This window comes from Paracoccidioides lutzii (genome assembly GCF_000150705.2).
Source record: "Paracoccidioides lutzii Pb01 unplaced genomic scaffold supercont2.18, whole genome shotgun sequence".
Taxonomy (NCBI): domain Eukaryota; kingdom Fungi; phylum Ascomycota; class Eurotiomycetes; order Onygenales; family Ajellomycetaceae; genus Paracoccidioides; species Paracoccidioides lutzii.
This window is the reverse complement of record NW_015440964.1, coordinates 298975-318537: the sequence shown is the minus strand read 5'-3', so window position 1 is coordinate 318537 and position 19563 is coordinate 298975. Positions and strand designations below refer to the sequence as shown.

General features: G+C 45.5%; 11 protein-coding genes across 11 annotated transcripts; 5 read left to right on the top strand and 6 right to left on the bottom strand.

Annotated features, from left to right (window-relative positions):
• Positions 1-1293: 1293 nt before the first annotated feature.
• Positions 1294-2548, bottom strand: PAAG_06395 (hypothetical protein; the record flags this gene model as incomplete). The annotated part of the gene is made up of 3 exons (XM_015845878.1): positions 1294-2230; positions 2296-2373; positions 2445-2548. The coding sequence occupies 3 exons, from the start codon at positions 2546-2548 to the stop codon at positions 1294-1296; spliced, it is 1119 nt and encodes a 372-aa protein (XP_015700104.1).
• Positions 2549-2800: 252 nt separating this feature from the next.
• On the top strand, positions 2801-3056 carry PAAG_12219 (hypothetical protein; the record flags this gene model as incomplete). The annotated part of the gene is given in 2 exon segments (XM_015847735.1): positions 2801-2880; positions 2900-3056. The coding sequence occupies 2 exon segments, from the start codon at positions 2801-2803 to the stop codon at positions 3054-3056; spliced, it is 237 nt and encodes a 78-aa protein (XP_015702647.1).
• A 287-nt stretch (positions 3057-3343) lies between these two features.
• PAAG_12218 (hypothetical protein) lies at positions 3344-3621 on the bottom strand (the record flags this gene model as incomplete). The annotated part of the gene is made up of 2 exons (XM_015847734.1): positions 3344-3429; positions 3501-3621. The coding sequence occupies 2 exons, from the start codon at positions 3619-3621 to the stop codon at positions 3344-3346; spliced, it is 207 nt and encodes a 68-aa protein (XP_015702646.1).
• Positions 3622-4472: 851 nt separating this feature from the next.
• On the bottom strand, positions 4473-6173 carry PAAG_12217 (hypothetical protein; the record flags this gene model as incomplete). Its single annotated transcript, XM_002791608.2, has 2 exons — positions 4473-5272; positions 5405-6173. 2 exons carry the CDS (start codon positions 6171-6173, stop codon positions 4473-4475), a joined length of 1569 nt encoding a protein of 522 aa, XP_002791654.2.
• Positions 6174-6459: 286 nt separating this feature from the next.
• PAAG_12216 (hypothetical protein) lies at positions 6460-8276 on the bottom strand (the record flags this gene model as incomplete). Its single annotated transcript, XM_015847733.1, has 2 exons — positions 6460-6602; positions 6764-8276. 2 exons carry the CDS (start codon positions 8274-8276, stop codon positions 6460-6462), a joined length of 1656 nt encoding a protein of 551 aa, XP_015702645.1.
• Positions 8277-8708: 432 nt separating this feature from the next.
• Positions 8709-9598, bottom strand: PAAG_06392 (enoyl-CoA hydratase/isomerase family protein; the record flags this gene model as incomplete). The annotated part of the gene is made up of 2 exons (XM_002791607.2): positions 8709-9210; positions 9300-9598. 2 exons carry the CDS (start codon positions 9596-9598, stop codon positions 8709-8711), a joined length of 801 nt encoding a protein of 266 aa, XP_002791653.1.
• Positions 9599-11580: 1982 nt separating this feature from the next.
• On the top strand, positions 11581-13974 carry PAAG_06390 (hypothetical protein; the record flags this gene model as incomplete). Its single annotated transcript, XM_002791605.1, has 1 exon — positions 11581-13974. The coding sequence occupies one exon, from the start codon at positions 11581-11583 to the stop codon at positions 13972-13974; it is 2394 nt and encodes a 797-aa protein (XP_002791651.1).
• Positions 13975-14796: 822 nt separating this feature from the next.
• Positions 14797-15433, top strand: PAAG_06389 (N,O-diacetylmuramidase; the record flags this gene model as incomplete). The annotated part of the gene is made up of 2 exons (XM_015845877.1): positions 14797-15199; positions 15318-15433. 2 exons carry the CDS (start codon positions 14797-14799, stop codon positions 15431-15433), a joined length of 519 nt encoding a protein of 172 aa, XP_015700103.1.
• Positions 15434-16304: 871 nt separating this feature from the next.
• Positions 16305-17069, top strand: PAAG_12215 (hypothetical protein; the record flags this gene model as incomplete). The annotated part of the gene is made up of 2 exons (XM_015847732.1): positions 16305-16464; positions 16537-17069. 2 exons carry the CDS (start codon positions 16305-16307, stop codon positions 17067-17069), a joined length of 693 nt encoding a protein of 230 aa, XP_015702644.1.
• Positions 17070-17081: 12 nt separating this feature from the next.
• On the top strand, positions 17082-17423 carry PAAG_12214 (hypothetical protein; the record flags this gene model as incomplete). The annotated part of the gene is made up of 1 exon (XM_015847731.1): positions 17082-17423. The coding sequence occupies one exon, from the start codon at positions 17082-17084 to the stop codon at positions 17421-17423; it is 342 nt and encodes a 113-aa protein (XP_015702643.1).
• Positions 17424-17794: 371 nt separating this feature from the next.
• Positions 17795-19108, bottom strand: PAAG_06387 (homoisocitrate dehydrogenase; the record flags this gene model as incomplete). The annotated part of the gene is made up of 4 exons (XM_002791602.2): positions 17795-18644; positions 18715-18884; positions 18981-19021; positions 19084-19108. The coding sequence occupies 4 exons, from the start codon at positions 19106-19108 to the stop codon at positions 17795-17797; spliced, it is 1086 nt and encodes a 361-aa protein (XP_002791648.1).
• Positions 19109-19563: the final 455 nt, after the last annotated feature.

Here is a 19563-nt window from a genome sequence, read left to right as displayed (position 1 = left end):
GAGCTTTCCAACTGTTGATTTGCGGGATTAGGTGCGTACGTGGACTCTGAATTGAAATATTGATTTGTGCGAGTATTCTCGCGGGTTTGCTTCTTTTCAAGTATGATGAACAACACGATGATACATGGGTGTATTCAACATATGTAATAACATTACCCAAACTATTGTGTAGTTATTAATGATTATTATTCGGTATTAAGATTTGATATACCAATTGAATGAAGTTTGCTTATATACAAGGAAAATGAACGAACCAGTGTGAGCAAATGTGTGATATATGGGCAATCTTGGCGGATACAATAATCAATCATTTTTCCAAGATAAAAGAAAGTCCACATGCGGAAGGAAAGGAAAGAGAAGAATGGAGCAAACCACGAATTGATGCCACAAGAGAAGTTGAACCACATACAGTACAGTGTAGTGCAAAATTGTAGCATACCCGCCATTAGAAATTATATCCAATACGTCAAATCACAGAAAACAAAGCAGCAAGAACAGAAATAAAATAGAAAAACCGTAGTAGACCGTGGCAGAAAAGGCTTCCAAAAAAATATTAATGCAGATACGTATGTATGGATATGCAGGAGAAGATGGAAATAATGGACCAGTTGAGGGATCGGACAGACATTTCGTTGTCCCAGTTTTTGATCTCCACTTGAGATATACGTGCGCGCAGTATATATATATATCTGTCCAAGAAAATAGGGTGGGAAGTTCGACGAGTAAGAAAGTTGTTTCTTTGAATGAAAGAATATACATTCTAAACAACGTGGATGAAGAGATAGCTCTCAGCGACAGTCAAGCCAGTAGGAAACAGGGACAAGAAGCACAAACTCAACTTCAATTTCTCCAAACACCGTGGGAGAAGTAAAATATCAAGTTAACTGTTTAGAAAATGTGTTGTACTTCGCCCATGGAGCTGGTCTTGGGAGCATAGGGACGAAGGCAAAATGTGAGTTTTTGAAGGAGTGATTATTGTTATCACACCAAGATCCAGATAGAAAACAGATCGTGCGATATGAGAACTCCAGACCGCGGAGATTGTGGCGAATTGACTTATGCACAGATGAACCAGGAAATGATCGTCAGTTGGATAGCCCGGTAAACTGTCAAAAAAGGGAATACATCAAATAATCAAAGGATCGAAAACCACTTCTTGCCAAGAACTTAACATCAAGACGTCGGGTCAATGTTGCTTTTTGGGGTATCGATCCTTGGATAGAAAGTTAAACAGTTAAAACAGAAGTAAGAAACCACGATATTTTCGTTCACTTTACCAAGCTTGGCTGCATTTCAGGAATAGATAAAGAGTTCTCCGCGCTGGGCGCGCCGGTCCCGAATTAAGTTTTCAGTTCCTCCGTATAGCTGGTCTAAATATTCCATTGCGGAAGCATCCTTGAGAATTTTTGCAACCTGAGTGCCCGCGGATATGAGCTGTAGGACGTTCCTATCATCTTTCACTGGCCTTGATTGATGCTTTGCAGCATGGCGCATTTCCAAGGAATTCTCCAGGACTGTCACAAACTGCTTGATCTGGCCATTATAAAGAACTCTGGCAGGAATTCGGCGCTTGGTAGCTAACCGTTTCAAAAGGTGTACCCATTCGGTCCATTCCCGGTCGGCTGGTGTTCTCACCTGTCTCTTGTCTGGTTCCACAGGAATAGGAAATCGATATTTTGCAACAAAATTGAAAGCACATTTGGCTAAACGATCATTAACTTCACAGAGGATTTTGTCCTGCTCTTGCACATCCAAACTGGTGGGTAGGCGAGGTAAATCTTTTTCCTGTTCCGCAATAGTCCTTGGGGAAGGCATATCTAAAAACTGAGTGGGACCATCAAACTCATCGCGGTTGAAAAGCCGCCTCTGTGGGTGATATTTGGCAATGCTTTTTGTGTTTTCCGGTGCGCGTCTCTTCGAATGATAATGAAAGAAATTAAATTGCTCGAAAGTTGGAGACTTAGGGTCTCGCATCATCAAGTCATGAGAAGGATGCACTAGATGAGTATCTATATCTCCACCAGCGGAAGGATGTGGCTGTTGTCCAATTGATCCCAAGTTGGGAGCGGTGGAAACATTTGAATATCGGTCGTAAGGCGGGGTAGTGGTGGGTATTCTACCAGAGTTACTGTATAAGATAGGCGATTCATTCAGTCTTCCTTGATCGGGTGATCGAACGGCTCCCAATGTCTCTCGAGAAAGCTCCCACGATGGATATGTCCTATTTCTACTAAATTAAATGTCAAGATCTCAGTGTCCATGTCGAGTGGGTTATCGTGGAAAATCCAGATCTACCTAGAGTGGTACAGTCCGGAAACCCCTGGTGCTGGCCTATACGCCTGTGGCTCATATTCTCGATTCATGCCACTCGAGCTAACGTGACTTAATGAGTATATTTGTATTTCGATAGAATGCCAGCTCCGCTCCATGACTGTTTCACTAACCTTCGAGAAGGGGGAAAAATAGCTATCTCACTGCTGACCGGATAATATTTCAGGTCAGTATCTGCCGCCCTCCCTTGGTAGTGGTAATATCCTTGATAAGACATAATTGGGGGCCACGTTCAATGGACATCAATCAATATCTAAGAGTAAGTCAGAAAGCAGCAGTAGGGGTGAAAGAGGCGTTATATACCGTATTAGATATAAAGGTAGCCGCGGAGACGAGAAGTAATTGGCCTTGAGGCCACCAAGACGAAACAAGAGTCTCCACAGCAGGAGAGCTTCACAGATTGGTTATAACACCAGTGAAGATCGAAGTCGGTCCGGAAAACAATAATTTTAGAAGCAACGTTTAAAAAATGTCATCTTATCTCAGTTTCTCAGTTCCAATGTCGCAGATGGAGAACATATGTGTAGGAACCGATATGGATGATGTCAGGTTTGTTGAATTCCTCCAGTACAATGCCTGAGGAAAATCAAGCGGGAGACACAAAAGGGCAACGGAACGAGGTTACACCGCCAAATCAGCTCAATGCACAAGATTATGTTCTCCTAATTTCCATACAACTGGGGAGTGCTGTCCATCGGAAACCAAATGTGAGCGCTTTCGCGTAACCCGGTTTAAACTCCAAATGTGCGGCTGCGATTGGCAGTCAATATGTCCCTAGTGTAATCCCAAAAGCAAAAGAGCGTGTAGAGGACATAATAAAGGACACCAGCAGCTGGTTTGGAAGAGCCAAAGAGATTGTGAAGAGGCGGAGCTGAGACTTAGTTTGGGCAGCAACGACAAGAAATAAAGCAGTTGAAAGGCTTGCCTCGAGTAGGGATCAACATCCAGCCAAGGTACTTTCCATTAACCGTGTCCGATCATAACAATAGCTTCATTAGTGTGTTCCTGTCGGCTAGAAATATGTCGCAAGGGAGACGGTGACAGGATAGTCGGTTGAAAATGTTAGCACAGTGGTCGCCCCCATGGCCAATAACGATACTGTGATGCAAACAGCACGGGAAAACAAGCTCACGAGATCTCATCTTAAATCGCAACCAGGCGGTTCCAACATGTCTCCGCATCCAAACATGTCGGATTTGCTGCGGCGGCCTTCTGGTCGTCGACAGGGATCAACTTGAACCGCCAACTACCCAGCAATTTCTCTGCTACGCCGGCAATGCACGTAGCCATGAGCAAAGTCTGCAATGTCCAAGGAGCAAGAACCGCAGATGACCAATGAGTGGTTGTCCTCAGGATTGGGCAGGGAATATCATGGCATTAAGTTGGGCAATTGGGCACTGATGCGCATATCCATTCCGGCCCAATGTCGCGAGGGGCGTACGTCGGAGCACTCCTATTTCAAACAGCTAGCTCTCCAAAAATAACAGTGATCTTGGGAGGTTGATGTAAGCAAAGATTTTCAACTATGACGCATATGCGTAACTGATAATGTGTGGTTGTATCAGACAAATAATGAGATGACATTCCAAGTCAGGCTCGGAAGGGTGTCAAGAAAGAAAGCCTGAACCAACGACTGATGTCACGTGGATAGTCATAACTCAACTAAACTACATAGCTCCTTTATTAAGTCCCACGCAGGTTAAAAGCCATGCCAACATCAATCTCTTGACTCCAGCTGCCAGCACCAGAGGAAAAGGGGCTGTTGGCCTTGGAAACGCCACTTAAGACATTTTTTGAACTCGAAAGAACTCAGGTTACGTAAGGCATTGCGTCAAAAACCAAGAACATATCCAGCTACTGCCCGTTGGTTACATTTAATTATGTTCTCGAATGATCAACCCAATAATACATAAATAAGCCCCTATGTCCTAGGTAGGGTGACCGACTTCCAACGGAGGAAAATAAATTAGAGAAGAAGAAGTGTGAGTGATGAGGAGGACGTGGAAGGGTTGTCGAAAATAAGCAGAAGCAGCATAGTTATTCTGATCGAACATCGAAAACAAGTTCTGAAAATTCCACTATAAAAATAGCATGACTACACAAGAATGGAGTTCAATTCATCTTCTCCCACCACCTTACACTTAGGTCGACCCCTCTCCCTCCCTCCCTCTCTTTACACGATCCCCTTCCCCTCCACTCTCCTCATCATCTTCTCTCTTCCTCTTTCCCCCTCCCGCACTATGCCCCCTTTCGTCCTTTAAGACCAATATAGACATGTAATCCCTGCTCACCCTCCTAAACATTTCCTCCGCAATACGATCCTTCAACCTATCCACCCTACTCTTCTCCTTGGCCGTCATCATGATCCCTTCAAAATCCTTTCCCTCCTCCGACACAACAGGGAAACCCCATGGAAATATATCCATCCGCGATCTAGTCACCCGGAAAATAACACTAGTGGCAGGTATCAAGCTCTCTAAAAAGTAGAAACACATGTTGCAGACGTGGGTGCTAGTCCCAATGAAACTGATTGGGGGTATGTATTTTTGGCGGGAGAAATTCCGAATGGTGTTGGTATTCATAATACCCCTGTTCTGGATTCGATTGAGAAGAAAATGGAGAGCAATAGCACATTCGGGATGAATGCGATGCTTGACCTCAGATTTCCTGGAGCCGATGCTAGAATCACCGCTGCCAGAGAGCCTCATAGAGCTGGGTATTGGGATGTTCGCAACATGAGATGCTTTCTGAGCGACGGTGTTCCAGGCGGTTAAAGTGGACGGCAGGGTGAACGAGCGCTCCAGTGTTTGGACGATGTTCACCCGTAGCCTTTTGTCCATAAAAAAGGAGCTGTATATTCGGGATCTAGCGTACCGAACAAGGATTTCAATAGAGCGGGGAATGGCAATGACGTTTCTAAGATAGTCATATATGTCGAAACCTATTGCATTCCATGAGTGACAACTTTCGGTTTGATATGATGAATAGGGAGTAGTGGGACAAGATTTTAATATAACAGAAGCGCAAACGAAAATGGTACTAAGCCATTAAGGTAGATACACCATAAACATACCTGCATCTTGACCAATGTATGACAGTTCCCGCCGCATGAAATAATTTTCCGACAGCTGTTTGACAGCGTCGACCAGAAGTTGCATAGCGCAGAGGAACAACGACAACACCCGACTATTGTTTAAGGTCTCTTTCCCACGCTGAAGGACATTTTGGGCTACCCATTTTAAAAGGCACCGTATAGTAAGCAGGAGTGGCCTAGTTGCATACGTTATCACCGTGACAACATCCTGAGTACACTTATAGAGCTGCACTAAGCCGCTCGAGTCCGCACCCAATGGTTTTAGAATTCGCCGTATCAGACTATCAAAAGCGAACATATAGACAGCACGATGGACATTTCTGATTTGACTCTGTAGAGGAGTAAGCTCATTTTTACTCCTCGCCCGTATGAGACAACCCAGATAAAAACCGTCCTTTTTCTGGATCCGTATATCATGTTTATGGCGTGCAATAGCGACTTTTTGAAGTTGGAGAAATACATGATGTATATAACCCAGCGTCTCTACTTGGATCAAGTTGTTTGAAGATATAGATAGAATAACTTCCTGGTGTGGTTCGTCAATTTGTACAGCAGTGGCTATCATATCGCCGTTCGCTTGAGATGCAAGTAGCTTGGCGATAGAATCCAAGCCAGAAGGAATGCGAGGTGGACGAAGGGGAGTATCTGTTCTTCCATCACCCTTCCGAAGCTGGTTATACATGAGGGCATTGAGAGTTTCGATGTCAACGGGGCAAGCAGATGTGGTACCACCATTCTCATCCTCCATTGCGAAGAAGAGCATAAATAGCTAAATATCGATCCATCAAGATAATGGAGAAAGAGATATGAAATCCACCTTATTAATGGCGTTTCGAGGCAGAGATTTGAAAAACCTGCAGAACAAACATAACCTGTGGACCGGGGATACAACAATGAAAAGCGATTAATTCGGGTACATTGGAGTCAGATAAGGGTTTATCTCTCGGGCATTTCTTTCACATCGTCGCCAGCTTGAAAGGGGTCAATGACGGGCGGTTCCATACAAGCGTAAAAAGGGGATATTATTATCACTATCAGAGATGATGTGAACCAAATTCGTGATAAACAAGCTCATCGACGTCAACTCGCCGATAGTATGACATATGCTTCAGCTCTTCCCAGAAAAGTGCCATGCAGTCGTTCGAGATAAGAAATAACTGTGCCGGAATAAACTTGTCTGGAAAAGGGAAAAATACCAAGTTAATATTTAAACACACTCACATATACATGTTTAAAAGCATTCCCCACTGAAAATGCTATTGGAAGAGAAGGAGCAGCGGAAATGCAAACAATGTAAATAATAAAATATGGAAGGAAAGGGTGAGAGAGCAGACTCACCATCTCTAAAGTTTGTCCACGCGATATGCCCCTGAGCACGCACGACTCTTGCGCCCTTAAACAAATCCTCATCAGCGACTCTAATTAATCCTCCCGCTCCAATATCCTCTGACAGAAACGATATTTCTCCCCGAGGGACGTTCGTGTCGCCAGTTAATTTTACCGCTTCCAACCTTAGTCGCGGAGGAGACGAGGGGGACGGGCCTTCCGTCGAGGAAGATGTGGAGATTGACGGCTTGTCCTCTATGTCCGGGTGTTCATCGTCTAGGAAATCTATGACCGGGCCATCCCTCTGCATCACCAGAAGGAATTCGGATCCATGGCCAGAATAATCTCCCACCCATACACCCCGGTAAGGTTTCTCTGGAGTGGGTGTATACAGCTCAGGTTGCAACGTGGCAAACGTGGTTACCCCACGTCTAGAAGCCCCTTCTTGACACGCAATCCCAAGATTGCCAATCTGTGTCCATCGCCTCAGTTTAAAAGTTGACAGACAAATGTCTTCACATTTCCACGGTCTCTTAGGCTCTGGCTTCCACGACGACGACAGCTCTTCTGAGACATCTACCCGTTCATCAGATGGTATAATTCGCGGCGGCCAAACAGTTTTTTGAGTATCCTCTTGGTCCTCATGAGGTATCCTAGCACATAGCATAAAAGTGGTGACCATGCGGTATTCAGGATAATGCCTGGTGAAGTTTATCTCCCCCAATGGATATTTACTGTAGCGCCTGTTAGGCGATACGATAAAATTGAAGAGTTCAACCACAGGATCATCCATCAGCAGGGTTACCTCCGGATTGAAAGAGTGAATAAGAACTGTCGGATCCTTAGACCATTGCTCGAATTGGCGGAAAGTGTGTCGCGCAACGACACGGAAACCTTCAATCATCGACCTGTACGGGTTGTATCTCGTCACTATAAGATTCCCCGTGTCTTTCTGATTGGAAAACCAAATCTTATTGCGCACTAAGAACCACATCGGATATTGGGATATGTATAGTTTTCTCCATGAATTAAATGGGGCAGAGCTGATGAGCGGCCTCGGAATGTTTGAGTTCACCAGATTCATCCAAATATTGTCATTCTGGGTGTGTTTGCGGAGACGGTGGCAAGTAGCAGACATTGCTGCCAGACTGGAGGGTGGGAGGAGAAATAGAATCATATAAAGGATCTCTGAAGGTAAAAGTGCAAAGGGGGCAACATTCTCAGGAGATGTGTATGTTTTGGTGTCCATTGCTGTTGTATTTGGGTGATGATCAGATAAAGGAGAAAGTTTTGGGAATCGCTCGCCTCTTGAATATGAAGTTGAACTTGAGAGGGTAACGTTATCGAGTTTGAATTTAGGACCAAAGTAAACTCCAGTTGTCACTACAGCGATAGCAGTGTGAGTTGTCACCTTGCTATACGAAGTTTTCGAATATTGCTGATGATGTTCGATGATGAAGAACATGAGCTGTCGGATAGCTGCTAAGATGATATTTGAAGAGGGTGAGAAAGTCGCTGATGACATCACTCAATGGTTGGTTCAAATAAATTAAGCACTGCTTGATTGATTCACAGGAATAAATTCTAATGACAACATCATGTAAATTACACTCTGCTATAATAATAGTTAACTATTTAAGCAACTGAATTCAAGGCATAATCAGCTCCAGAGGCATCTCATACCCCCTTTTCTAGTATTTGCTTGCAATCATAGAAAAACTCCACCAACCCTGATCAAAGTCCTAGGGTAAAGAATCAACCCGTGCAAGCAACACATATTTTGACCATAATCAATATGTGTTTCAGTGCCTATGCAATCCAATTCCATACGTCTAGAAAAAGGAAACAAAAACTACTCCGTACATACGTGAAATAGTCCGCCAGCTCCACAGGGCAAAAAATGTGTGCTGTACATGCATTCATAAATACGTTCCTACAACAAACCCATCAACTAACCTCACAGCTTCGACCTTTTCCGCTCCCACTCCACTACCCGCTTCATTCCACCCTCCTTTTCCCTCAAATCCTTCTCCGCTTCCCTCTGCGCCTCCGCATGATCATTCCCACAATTCTCCAGAATCGCATAAGTCTCCTTAAACATCTCTCTCCTCAGTAATCCATAAACCCCGGAAACGGGCATGGTCGTTAATTTTCTCTTCTCAATCAACGCCAGCGCCTCATCTAGATCGCCGAGGCCATCGACGATACCGTGCTCGAGCGCTTCCTTGCCGCCAAACCGGTGTCCCTCAAGCACTATGCTTCGGAATGTGAGCGGGTTTGCGATTTTCTCTCGGAAGATAGAGCACATGGCGGGCTTGAGGGCGGCGCCGAAGTTGATCTCGTTTAGGCATAGAAAGCCGCGCGAAGGGTTAAAGATGCGGTAGTCGTGGTACATGGCCGTCATGAAACCCCCGGCAAAGGCATGGCCATTTATTAAGGCAACGGTAGGAAGGGGGTAACTAACGGCAGTTCCCAAGTATTATTAGCTAATAGGCTTTTCAGGGATGAAAAGGAAGAACAAAGGGCATTGTAACATTATCCAACTCACGTTAAAAGCCGCTTGAATAGGGCGAAAAGCTGGTTTTCGAAGAAGCCCTTGGTCGCAACGGCTTTTTTAAGATCTAAGCCATTACTGTAGAATTTCTGGATGGCGGAGGTGGTAATGACGACTCCGGGAGGATACTTGAAGTGGATGATGTCCAGAGCCAGGAGCATAGCCTGACAGAAATCCTCTGTTAAACGGTTATCCGGCTGGAAATTGAAGGTCAGTAAGTATACGGCATCCTGCGGCTGGGTGCATGTTATCACGCCCTCTGACTTCTGGACCGTGAAGAGGGGTGAGGCCATGGTTGGGAAGTAAGGAGCGGTTAAAGGATAACTGGTTGATAAAACTAGAAAGATTATTCAAAGTGTAGTTATAATATAGTGTGGGTATCATGAGAACGCTGAGAGGAAGTGTAAAGTGCAGAATTGTCAGATAAACGAGAACTCTGGGATTCTAGCTAGTCTACCTGAGCCTATTTATGAAGGTGAGGATACAATGCCCATTATTGATTAGCCGATGCGTCCTCCCAGGTTAGAAATATTATCGTCATCAATTAGTTGCTTGAATGGGAGAATACGCAAGTAGACACAACCATAGAAGATTATTCTCCTTCAATACGAGCCTCGGCTGCCAAGGGTCGGCAAGTGCTGACTCATAGGGTCATGTGACCACGCAGTCAGGTTCTATCCATTTCACTTTTTACACGGATGCTGAAATTCGAAGTCAATTGCAACATGCCAACACCTTCTTATTTTCGAACGGGCTTGTCAATCGATTCGGACTACAACGCAAATAAACTTATGTCCTCTTCTGCATGGCTCTCAATCGGGTAGCCCGACAAACAATTACAACATCATTTAAACTAATCTGTCCTGAGCACTTGGGCCTGTCGCCTTTCTTTGGCTTTCTTGATTGAACGTGGTGGGGAATACTAATAGATGTTAGAAGCACTGAACGGGGGCGAGCCTTGTAGGTACGCATGCATACTTGGGTTAATCTCGAGCAATGTCATTAAAACCCGGTCTTTGGGATACGAAACGTAGAATGCAATATATGTGAACATTTCTGGAATATGGGACTCGCCAGGCAGTTGATATATGTTGATATATAGTTGATATATAGTTGAATCACATGTATCATTTGAAATGTGCATTCCCATGAACACTGGAATGATCTAAAGCAATATCAAGATTATCCCTTTTCTCCTCCAAGAAATGAACTTGCTTGGCATTTTGGCATTGATTGTTTTGATAAGTGCATATATCCGTATTCTTGTAAACACCGGCCGGCATCTTCCAGTTGACATTACCCTCAAAGTACTCTGATTCCTTCAGCTGTTTATGTCTTGGGTGACATGTAAAACTTGCACACTCGTGGTGAGCTCACAGCCGAGCCCTGTCAAAATTGCATCTGTCGTAACGGGCCATTTATTGGCTGTGTTATGTGTATTCTGAGGAATGAAGGCAGCCATCATCACCGAGGAAATGGACAAACACGTCACGTTATCCCGTTTGGGTATGTTGTTTACCTCTAACCCAATGGGGCAATTTTGAACCCACTCCCTGTTCCAACAACAAACCATTTATTTAATTTACTCCGTACTCTTATTGATGATTGCCGCCAGCTGAAAGCCCCTCTCAACCACGCGTGGATTTGGCTAAAAGATGTCGAAAGACGCGTGAGCTCGGCCATCTTGAGGTCATTTTCCTATATCTGATAGTTATCCGCCCCGCTCCACTAACTAATAGTGCGTTTTTGTTTTGATTTTTCCGATTACGGATGAGCTGGCAGCCTACCCAGAACATTTATTCAGCGTGTTCCACGGAGTGCCAGCAGCACTGCAGCCTAAAATAAACAATTCGTTGATTTCCCCTCAGTGGGCAGTTGACTCTGCGCGTCCTCGTCCGCAAATAGTGCCACAAGCTTGCCATTTTAGATACTTCGATATCCAGCTTGCACCTGTTACCACAAGCCCCTGGTTGTACATTGCAATCTCTCGAAAACATAAATAAAATATTTGAAACAGGGTAAGTGGGGTTCCTAACTAAGTCTTGTTTTTGGGATATCTTTTCAAAATTGCCCAGCGTTGTTACATGGCTCACATTGTATCCGGAGCCAACGTCGTTTTCTCGTCATCTCTTTCCCGGTACACACGTTGAAATGGAGCCTTTTTTTTTTTCACGCGTTATGGCCAATTTACTAATTTCTGCAGCATCAGATCGTACAAGTCATCATACTGCTGTGAAATTCTGACAGCTCTTATTTGTTGCAGCTGAACATCAGGATGGCTGCCAGAAATAGGAGGTCATCCAGCAAGCCTGATCACGGATCGTATACGGCGTCGATTGGGAGTAGCGGACGGATAGAAAATAATCCCGGAAGCATTTTGCCGTCGCGATCTTCTATCATGGAACCTCGAACACCCACCAGAATAGGGAAAATATCGAAAAAGGTCAGATTTTCTGATCCTGGCCTCCCAATACAACAACTATCTAGCAATCTAGACAGCAACCTGTCAACCGGTTTAACACCGGCGATTAAGCGGACAAGACTTGTATCACAGAACTCTCCATCGATAAAAGAACCTAGCGCTAAAAGGACTCGTCGTCGCTACTCAGAACCTAACTGGCAAACCGACAACAATGGGGTAAAATATGAGTTGCCAGAACTACCGACTGAAGCCCAAACGTTCCAGTTTTTATCCTGCAGCGCAATCCTTAATGCTAGAGCTAGACGGCGCATTGCACGATTTGGGCTTAGTGAAGAAATGAACAACATCAATGAGAGAAAGAAAGAGAAGGAAAGGGAGGAAAGGGCAAAAGAAGAAGAACTGGCGAATCTGAGGCGAGAATTAAGCACCTTACGTAAAGTGAAGACTGAAGCACAAGATGACAGCGCCCCGTACACTCCGGAAAGAATTAGGGAGCTTTCCGAGGCAAGACATCGGATTGCGGAATTGGAGACCTTGTTGAGGAAGTATGAGGATTCAGCACGTGCGGAAAATCTGTCAATATCCCAGCCTGCAAATGAGGATGAAGAGATGATATTTGTTGGTGACGACATTACGATGATGGACAATGACATGCTCACCGCTTCGTCAAGCCCGGTTTCGTCGCGACTGTCCTCCAATCGCCGGCGTACTTCAGATGCATGGACTCAAATATCTCGACAAGATACAGAGCAAGATGCAGAGAACAACGCCCTATCTGCCCAACTCCACAATGTGAGACAAGAGAAACGCGCACTTTTCAGAGATTGGTCTTCTCTTTTGGGATCCAATAATATGGATAGAGGAAATGGTTCTCAAGCAGAGAGCCCTCCAAACCGTTCAGCTTCCCCTCCACCAAATTTCTTACCTCAAATCGTCACTACGCTACGCAAGATTTTGTCTCGAGAATCAAAGGCTATTGGAAAACTCGAAAGTGTAGCTAAAGACCTCTCCGGCCACGGGTTTGATGGTGCCAGTGCATCTGAAATACTGTCAAATATGGGCGTTCGGTTTCGCCAAGCCAGAATCGAACTCGAACGAGCTGTTCCTGGTGAAACAGCAAATGGAGATTTAATGAACTGGAAAGAAATTATCGATGCACTTGTAGAGCGAATTAACAACTTAGTCCAGGATCTTGCATTGATCCACGAACAGGTTGCTGGTTGCGAACATCGAGAAGCTGCCTTGCGAAACCAGTTCAATATGACATTGCATCGTTTGGAGCAATCTAACAAAAAGAACAAGAATCTCGAAGAAGTTAGCGACTCCATGGCAGAAGACATGATGCATATTCGGATGAAGATGCAGAAACTGGGGCAAGATATCAATGTCCTGGAAACGGATAAAGTCCGCCTCAATAATGCAATAGCAAATTACAGAGCCGATCTCAAAATCCTAGAAGAGCTAAATATGAAACTTGAAGACGACACAATCGCCTCCATGCAAAAAGTCGCCGAGCTAGAGAACGCAAACTCAAACTTACATAGTGAGAATATGCGGGCGAAGGAGGATATTGCCAAATTGGAACAGAACATAAGGGATCAACAACGAATCCGTGAAAAGATGCAGAAACATCTGGACAAGCGTACCGCAGAGCTATCATCTCTTGAATCGAAGATACAACAACTGAAATCCGATCATGACCAAGCCATTGCTTCCCAATCGCAAAATCACGATAAACAGCTAGGAGCCATGAACGTTCGTATCTCATTAATCACCAATGCGCTCAATGAAACCCAATCAGAAATCGAAACGCTTCGTGTAGACAAGGCTCGTTTGCAGTCCCGATTGAACTCCCTGCAAAAGCTGTTCTCGCAAGAAACCATCCACACCGCGCGAGAGAGAGCCAGTGCAACTGTCAGGGAACTCATGGAGTGGGAAAATGGGATGTCTGCTTTGTATGGTGGCATTGATAGTCCTAATGACCACCAGAGCGGACAGAACGATAGCGAAGTTCGCAACACGATTAACGATAGTGGATTTGCACCTATTGGGAGCGAACCCATCACGCCGTCATGCGATAGGTTTGTGAACGTGGAGGTCTACAGAGGGGATAAGAGGAAGAGACGGCGACCGGACTCTGGGATTGAGATTTTGAAAGAAGAAGAAGAGGAGGAGGAGGAGGAGGGGGAGGAGGAGGGGGAGGGTGGGGATGCCTTGGAGGATTCAGGAATTGGGAATCGCGGGTAGGTCGTGCCGTGGCACTCTACATCGCTCATGCGAAGTTACATTCATTGTGGATCTCTCTTATGTTTTCTCTTTGGATGTTTGCTATCTACACATCTTTTTGGGATCATATTTCTTCTTGGTCCTTTTGCAATACTATACTTTCTTTGGGGATATTTTTTCTTTATACTTTTGGATACTCAAGGAGATTCGGCAGACAGATGTTGTACAATATGATAACATTCTCAAGTTTTCAGCCTTAGTTTTGGGGGAGGAAATGATCATATGGGGGTTTTCTCTTGCGTTCGCAGACGCCAGAAATTCGACACCCCGTTTTCACAAGAATATTGATTCAAGGGTCGCAGCATTGAAATCGGCAGAGCTGACTTCTGCTAACTAATGGGTCGAAATGGCGAGGCTGAATGGATGTTGATACAATACCCGGTCCACGATCCCTGATAAAACCCCATCAATCCCATTCATTGCCTTTAATTTAGTCACTCGAGGTTTGAAATTGCATGAAGATGATCGGGGTTGAAACAAGAAAAGACGGTGGCTGTATGTCTTCTACATTAAATGGGCCAAAACATGGATGCCGAACTTCCTGCGGCCGGTTGATGAGCTGTGATATAAAAGTAGTTCATAACCACCGCTCCGTTCGTCAAGATCTATTTTGATTACCAGCCGATTATAATTCCTGACATTATCCCGTTTAAGATAATTAAATACACAGCATATCTGATCGACTTTGCGATCCATGAAACTCACACTCGCTGCACTAGGAGCCTCAGGAGTCGTGGCTAACGCCGCTGCCCAAGGATCCAATATCTCCTATTTGATTACAATATGTCGATTTCGCAAGCGCACATAAATACGGAGCTCGTTTTATCATCAGGGTGCATCCATACTTCCATCCTCCACCTCTTTCAATTCTCTTCTCCATCGGTCATAAAATCGCAAACCAAGCACAACTATCAGGCTACTAAGGGCACCAACTACACCGACCCTTCCTTCAGCATTCACTACACGAGTGCAACAAAGGCCGGCTTTATTCGTGCTGGATATCAGTTCGCGCACCCAGATTCAGCCATTGGTGCAGCACAAACTGCACACTTCCTAGCGCATTTGGGGGGATTGACCGGCAACGGCATAACTTTGCCTGGCATGTTGGATATCGAAAGCAACCCGAATGGATCCCAATGCTACGAGCTCAGTGCATCTGCGATGGTGTCGTGGATTCTAGGATTTCGTCAATAACCTGCGAAAGCAAAAAGGTATCCCATGATCTACGCGTCGCCTAGCTGGTGGAAACCATGCACTGGAGATAGCGGGGCGTTTGCGGATACATGTTCATTGTTGATGGCCAGGTGAGCGGATGGCGACGGCACGCCGCCTGGCGGTTGGACACATACCATCTGGCAGCTCGGATAAGTATGAGGTTGGGGGAGATGGGGATATGTTAAATGGTGATCAGCGGGGTTAGGTTTAGTTAGCTTCTGGCTAGTTGAGGGGCTAGATTTCGGATTTTGTGGTCTGGCCAAGTTCAGTCTGAGATATATATAAGCAGGCGAACGTGAAACTTGTACATAAGTAGTAACGATGGTTCCCTTTCTATCAGTGATTCTGCGAGTTTGTTCTTACATATTATGAAATAATATCAGGGACCGTTCTTCTCACTGCCGCGGGGCAACTATTCTGTCGGCGCTATTCATGTGAAAACGGGAAGCAAAGAGAGAGTAGAGGTATTCTGCAGGCTTTATACATAGTTCTATTACAGTTGGTATATATGTGAAAGGTTTCTGGGAAAAGATTTTAACTAGTTAACTAGTTAGTTATAGCTTCAAAAGCTGATGACAAACCAGCGACCGACCTTAGACAAGACACTATATAACCACCATCTAACGACTCTCCCGGCTGGCGGCATCTGTGTTTAGCTGGTAACCGACTCTCCGATGAAAAATCCTAAATCTAGCAAAGAGATTTTGTGTTTTTACTTATTTACCAGGATGGACGGGTTGCCGCATTTTACACCGAGTTCGTCATCAAGGGCGCGTTTCCTTGATATGAAATCTGATATCATCAAAGGGTTGCTTGGAAGAATAACTTTAAGAGAATGGAATTAACCGTGATATTGAAAAGCGCGTATCAGGAGCCAGAAGAAAGAGTGAATAATAGCCTTTGACTGATTAAGTTCAATTTCTTCCACGGATTCCGACATTGCAGTGTCAATCAACACAATTTCACAGTCTCTGATGCTCACCATCTATGGTCCCGGAGGAGTCTAACTGGTTACATCCACAGAAGTATTGTACTCTGCCTGTATACTTCTATCAAAAGGGGAGGGGCTCTGAATCATGTCGAACAAAACTCCTGCCTACATCCTCTCCGTGACCGCTGGCCCTACCTACAACTCCTCAACCCACAACCCAGTCACTGTCAATTCTCCCGTCCCCCACCTCATCGAAACAGAGCACGCAACCATTGATCTCCGCGTCCGCATCCAAGACTTCACAGGTGCGTATTAAAGAACCTCCCTCTCTCTTTTCACCCTTCCTTTTCTCCTTTGACATGATTTCCCCCTCACAGGTCTTCCCCGCACATCTCCCCGCACATCCCCCTACTTCTCGCATCCAATCCATAGAAACGACCAATACTCCATCGCCATCTCACTAGTCCCCAAACACGCTGTGGGCGGCACAGATCTGGTTTTCGGCAACGATTTTGACCACCCCATCCGCCATAACCTGCCGCCAGGCACGAACAAAGCGCTGAAGATTGTCAAGTGGACCATCGACCCAGGATTGGAGGGTGATGCGTATACGGATCGGCCGTATTTGTATGGGCCAGCGTTATCGAGTTGGAATTTCCTGAGGGTTTGTGATGTTGTTGAGGGAGGCCGGAATTGGAAGGTGGAAGAAGAGGTTATTCAAGAAGGCGGAGAGGGTGGTGGTGAGGAGGTGAGGAGGAAGTTGGATATTCCTGATGATGCGGTGAGGAGGAGAAAGTTTTTCCTGGATAAGGCGAATCGTGAGCGATTTGTGTTTGAGGAAGGGAGGTTGTATAAGGCAGATTTTGGGAATGGGTATTTGGGGTTTAATGGCGAGTTTCATGAAATATGATCGCTTTTCTCCATGAGGGGGATAGAAGATAGTGGGCTAACGAGGCTTTGTACAGATTTTTCTCTTCGACTCCCCGGCTTCAGCATCAAAGTCACCAAATACATTAACGTTAAAAACCATCAACTCCGCTACGTGTTGAAGAACAAGCGCACTGGCGATGTGTATTTTGTGGTGCTCTTTACATTGCTTCTGGATGGTGATGGTAGGGAATGGGAAGGCGAGGAGATTGGTGTTGCTGATGGTGGTGGTGGTGATGGTGACAATGGTGACGATGACGACAGCGACGACGACGACGATGATGATGATGATGGAAACAAAGACAAGTATATTGACAATGATGAGGGCGTCGATTGAGTCTGATATAAGTATTAGAAAAATTACGGCTTGAACGCAGTCACGACTGATGATCGCTCTCATGAGACACATGAGGAATTTTTTGTATTGATCCATACGGATTGTCTTGGGTTAAATAGAGATTGGAAAACGCATCGGGATTGGGCATACGCTTGCACTATACTACGGTTTCGGCGAAATTAAAGTGATTGAATACGATTATGACTTTCACATACGTAACGCTCAAATTTGAATCTATACTTTTGGTGTTTGTAATTACCAGTGACTTCTTTTGAGGGTTTTCCCCATTTTTTCAACTGTTTCATAACCCCAAAATTCAGCAACCACAAAGTTAACTTTCTATAGCCTCAACATCGCATGCTTTACTACATCTACAACCTCTTCAACACATCCTCTAGCACCTCATCCGTCTTCGCCTTTCCCCCCAAATCCGGCGACAAAAACGTCCCCGCATCCAGATTTTCATCAACTGCCTTATAAATGCTAGCAGCAGCCTTTCCCTCCCCCAAAAACTCCAACATAAGCGCGACACTTCTCAGCGTCGCGATGGGATTCGCAATACCCTTGCCCTCAATATCCGGCGCAGACCCATGGCACGGTTCACCAATGGCAAAGTTGTCGCCAACATTAGCACTGGGAACAAGACCCAGCGACCCAACAAGTGCCGCAGCGCCATCAGATAGAATATCGCCGTACAAGTTTGGAGCAACTATGACGTCGTAGTACGACGGCTGGCGGAAGAGCTTGTACACCATGGAGTCGACAATTTGTTCCTCGACAGCGACAGTTTCAGCGAAGCGGGTTTGGGCTAGTGCGCGTCGCGCGGTCTCGCGGAAGAGCCCGTCGGTCTGGCTGAGGACGTTGGATTTGTGGGTGATGGTGACCATGGGCTTGGACCTCGCGTTGGACTGTGTGCTGGGGTCTGCGTCGCGGATCTTCTGTCTGCGCAGGGCAATGTCGCCGGCCATTGTGGCAATGCGGAACGAGGCGTGTTCAGAGATCCGCTTGATGGCCTCTGCGACTTTGCCATTAGGAGTGTCACGGGTTTTCTCTTCTTTGACGTAGAGGTCTTCGGTGTTCTCGCGGACGATGACGAGGTCGATTGGGGTCCCGGAGGAGCCTGTGGTGGTGCGGACGGGCCGTACGTTTGCGTATAGGTCAAGGCGTTTGCGGAGAGCAACGATTGGGGAGGAGTAGCCGGCTACTTTTGTGCTTGGGGAACTGTGTATTGGGCATCAGTTAAAAGATGAAGGCCAAGGCGAAGGTAATTGAATTGTGTTAAAATGGATACCTGACAGCCCCGAACAGGGCGCCATCACATTCCTTCTTGAGAACCTCGACGGTTTTATCGGGGAGAGCGGCTCCCGTCTTCTTGAAGGTGTCAAAGCCAGCCTCAAGGTCAACGAAGGAGAATTTCAGGCCCAGAGATGAGGGAAGCGCTTCTAGAAGCCTTCGACCAGCCTGTATTTGGATTTCTTCAGTATTTAAAAAGCTTTCAATTGGTTCCTTTCTTGGTATATCGAGTCATTGCCACAACATCATAGCGGATGAGCATACCGGAATAACCTCTCTGCCAATCCCGTCACCGGGGATGAGGCCTAAATAATATTGTCAATGTGGCAATTTCAATACATGGAAGGTTAAATAGAGAGCAATTGACCTATTCTCAATGTTCTGGCAGCCATGGTCGCGCTATTGAGTGCTGATATGTTTTCTCCTGAATTGCAGTGTCCAAGGTCAACAAAAAGTTTGGGCCAGTCCCGCTGTCGGAGCTTGGCATGCTTACATAAGTGACAAACCTGGCAGATAGAGAATGTGCTCACGTGACGTGAATGCCAAGTTCTTCGAACCCCCTTTTTTTTTTTTTTTCTCTTCTTCCCTCTCTCTGTTTACGTTTCTCCCAAAGACGGACATAAAACGGTATCGAAGGATCCAGGAGATATAAAACCGCGGATAACAATGGTATTAAGGGTTATTGTATGGAGAATTCTCCGTGGAAGAATGTGGATATGCCCTTACGGACATCGTTCAATACAATGCTCGGTGAGGAAAGTGTGGAGGGATATTTAATAACGGCGCTGATATATCTCATAGCAGCCAGCTGAAACGCTCAGCCGGTTTCTGATCCAGACAGACGTTC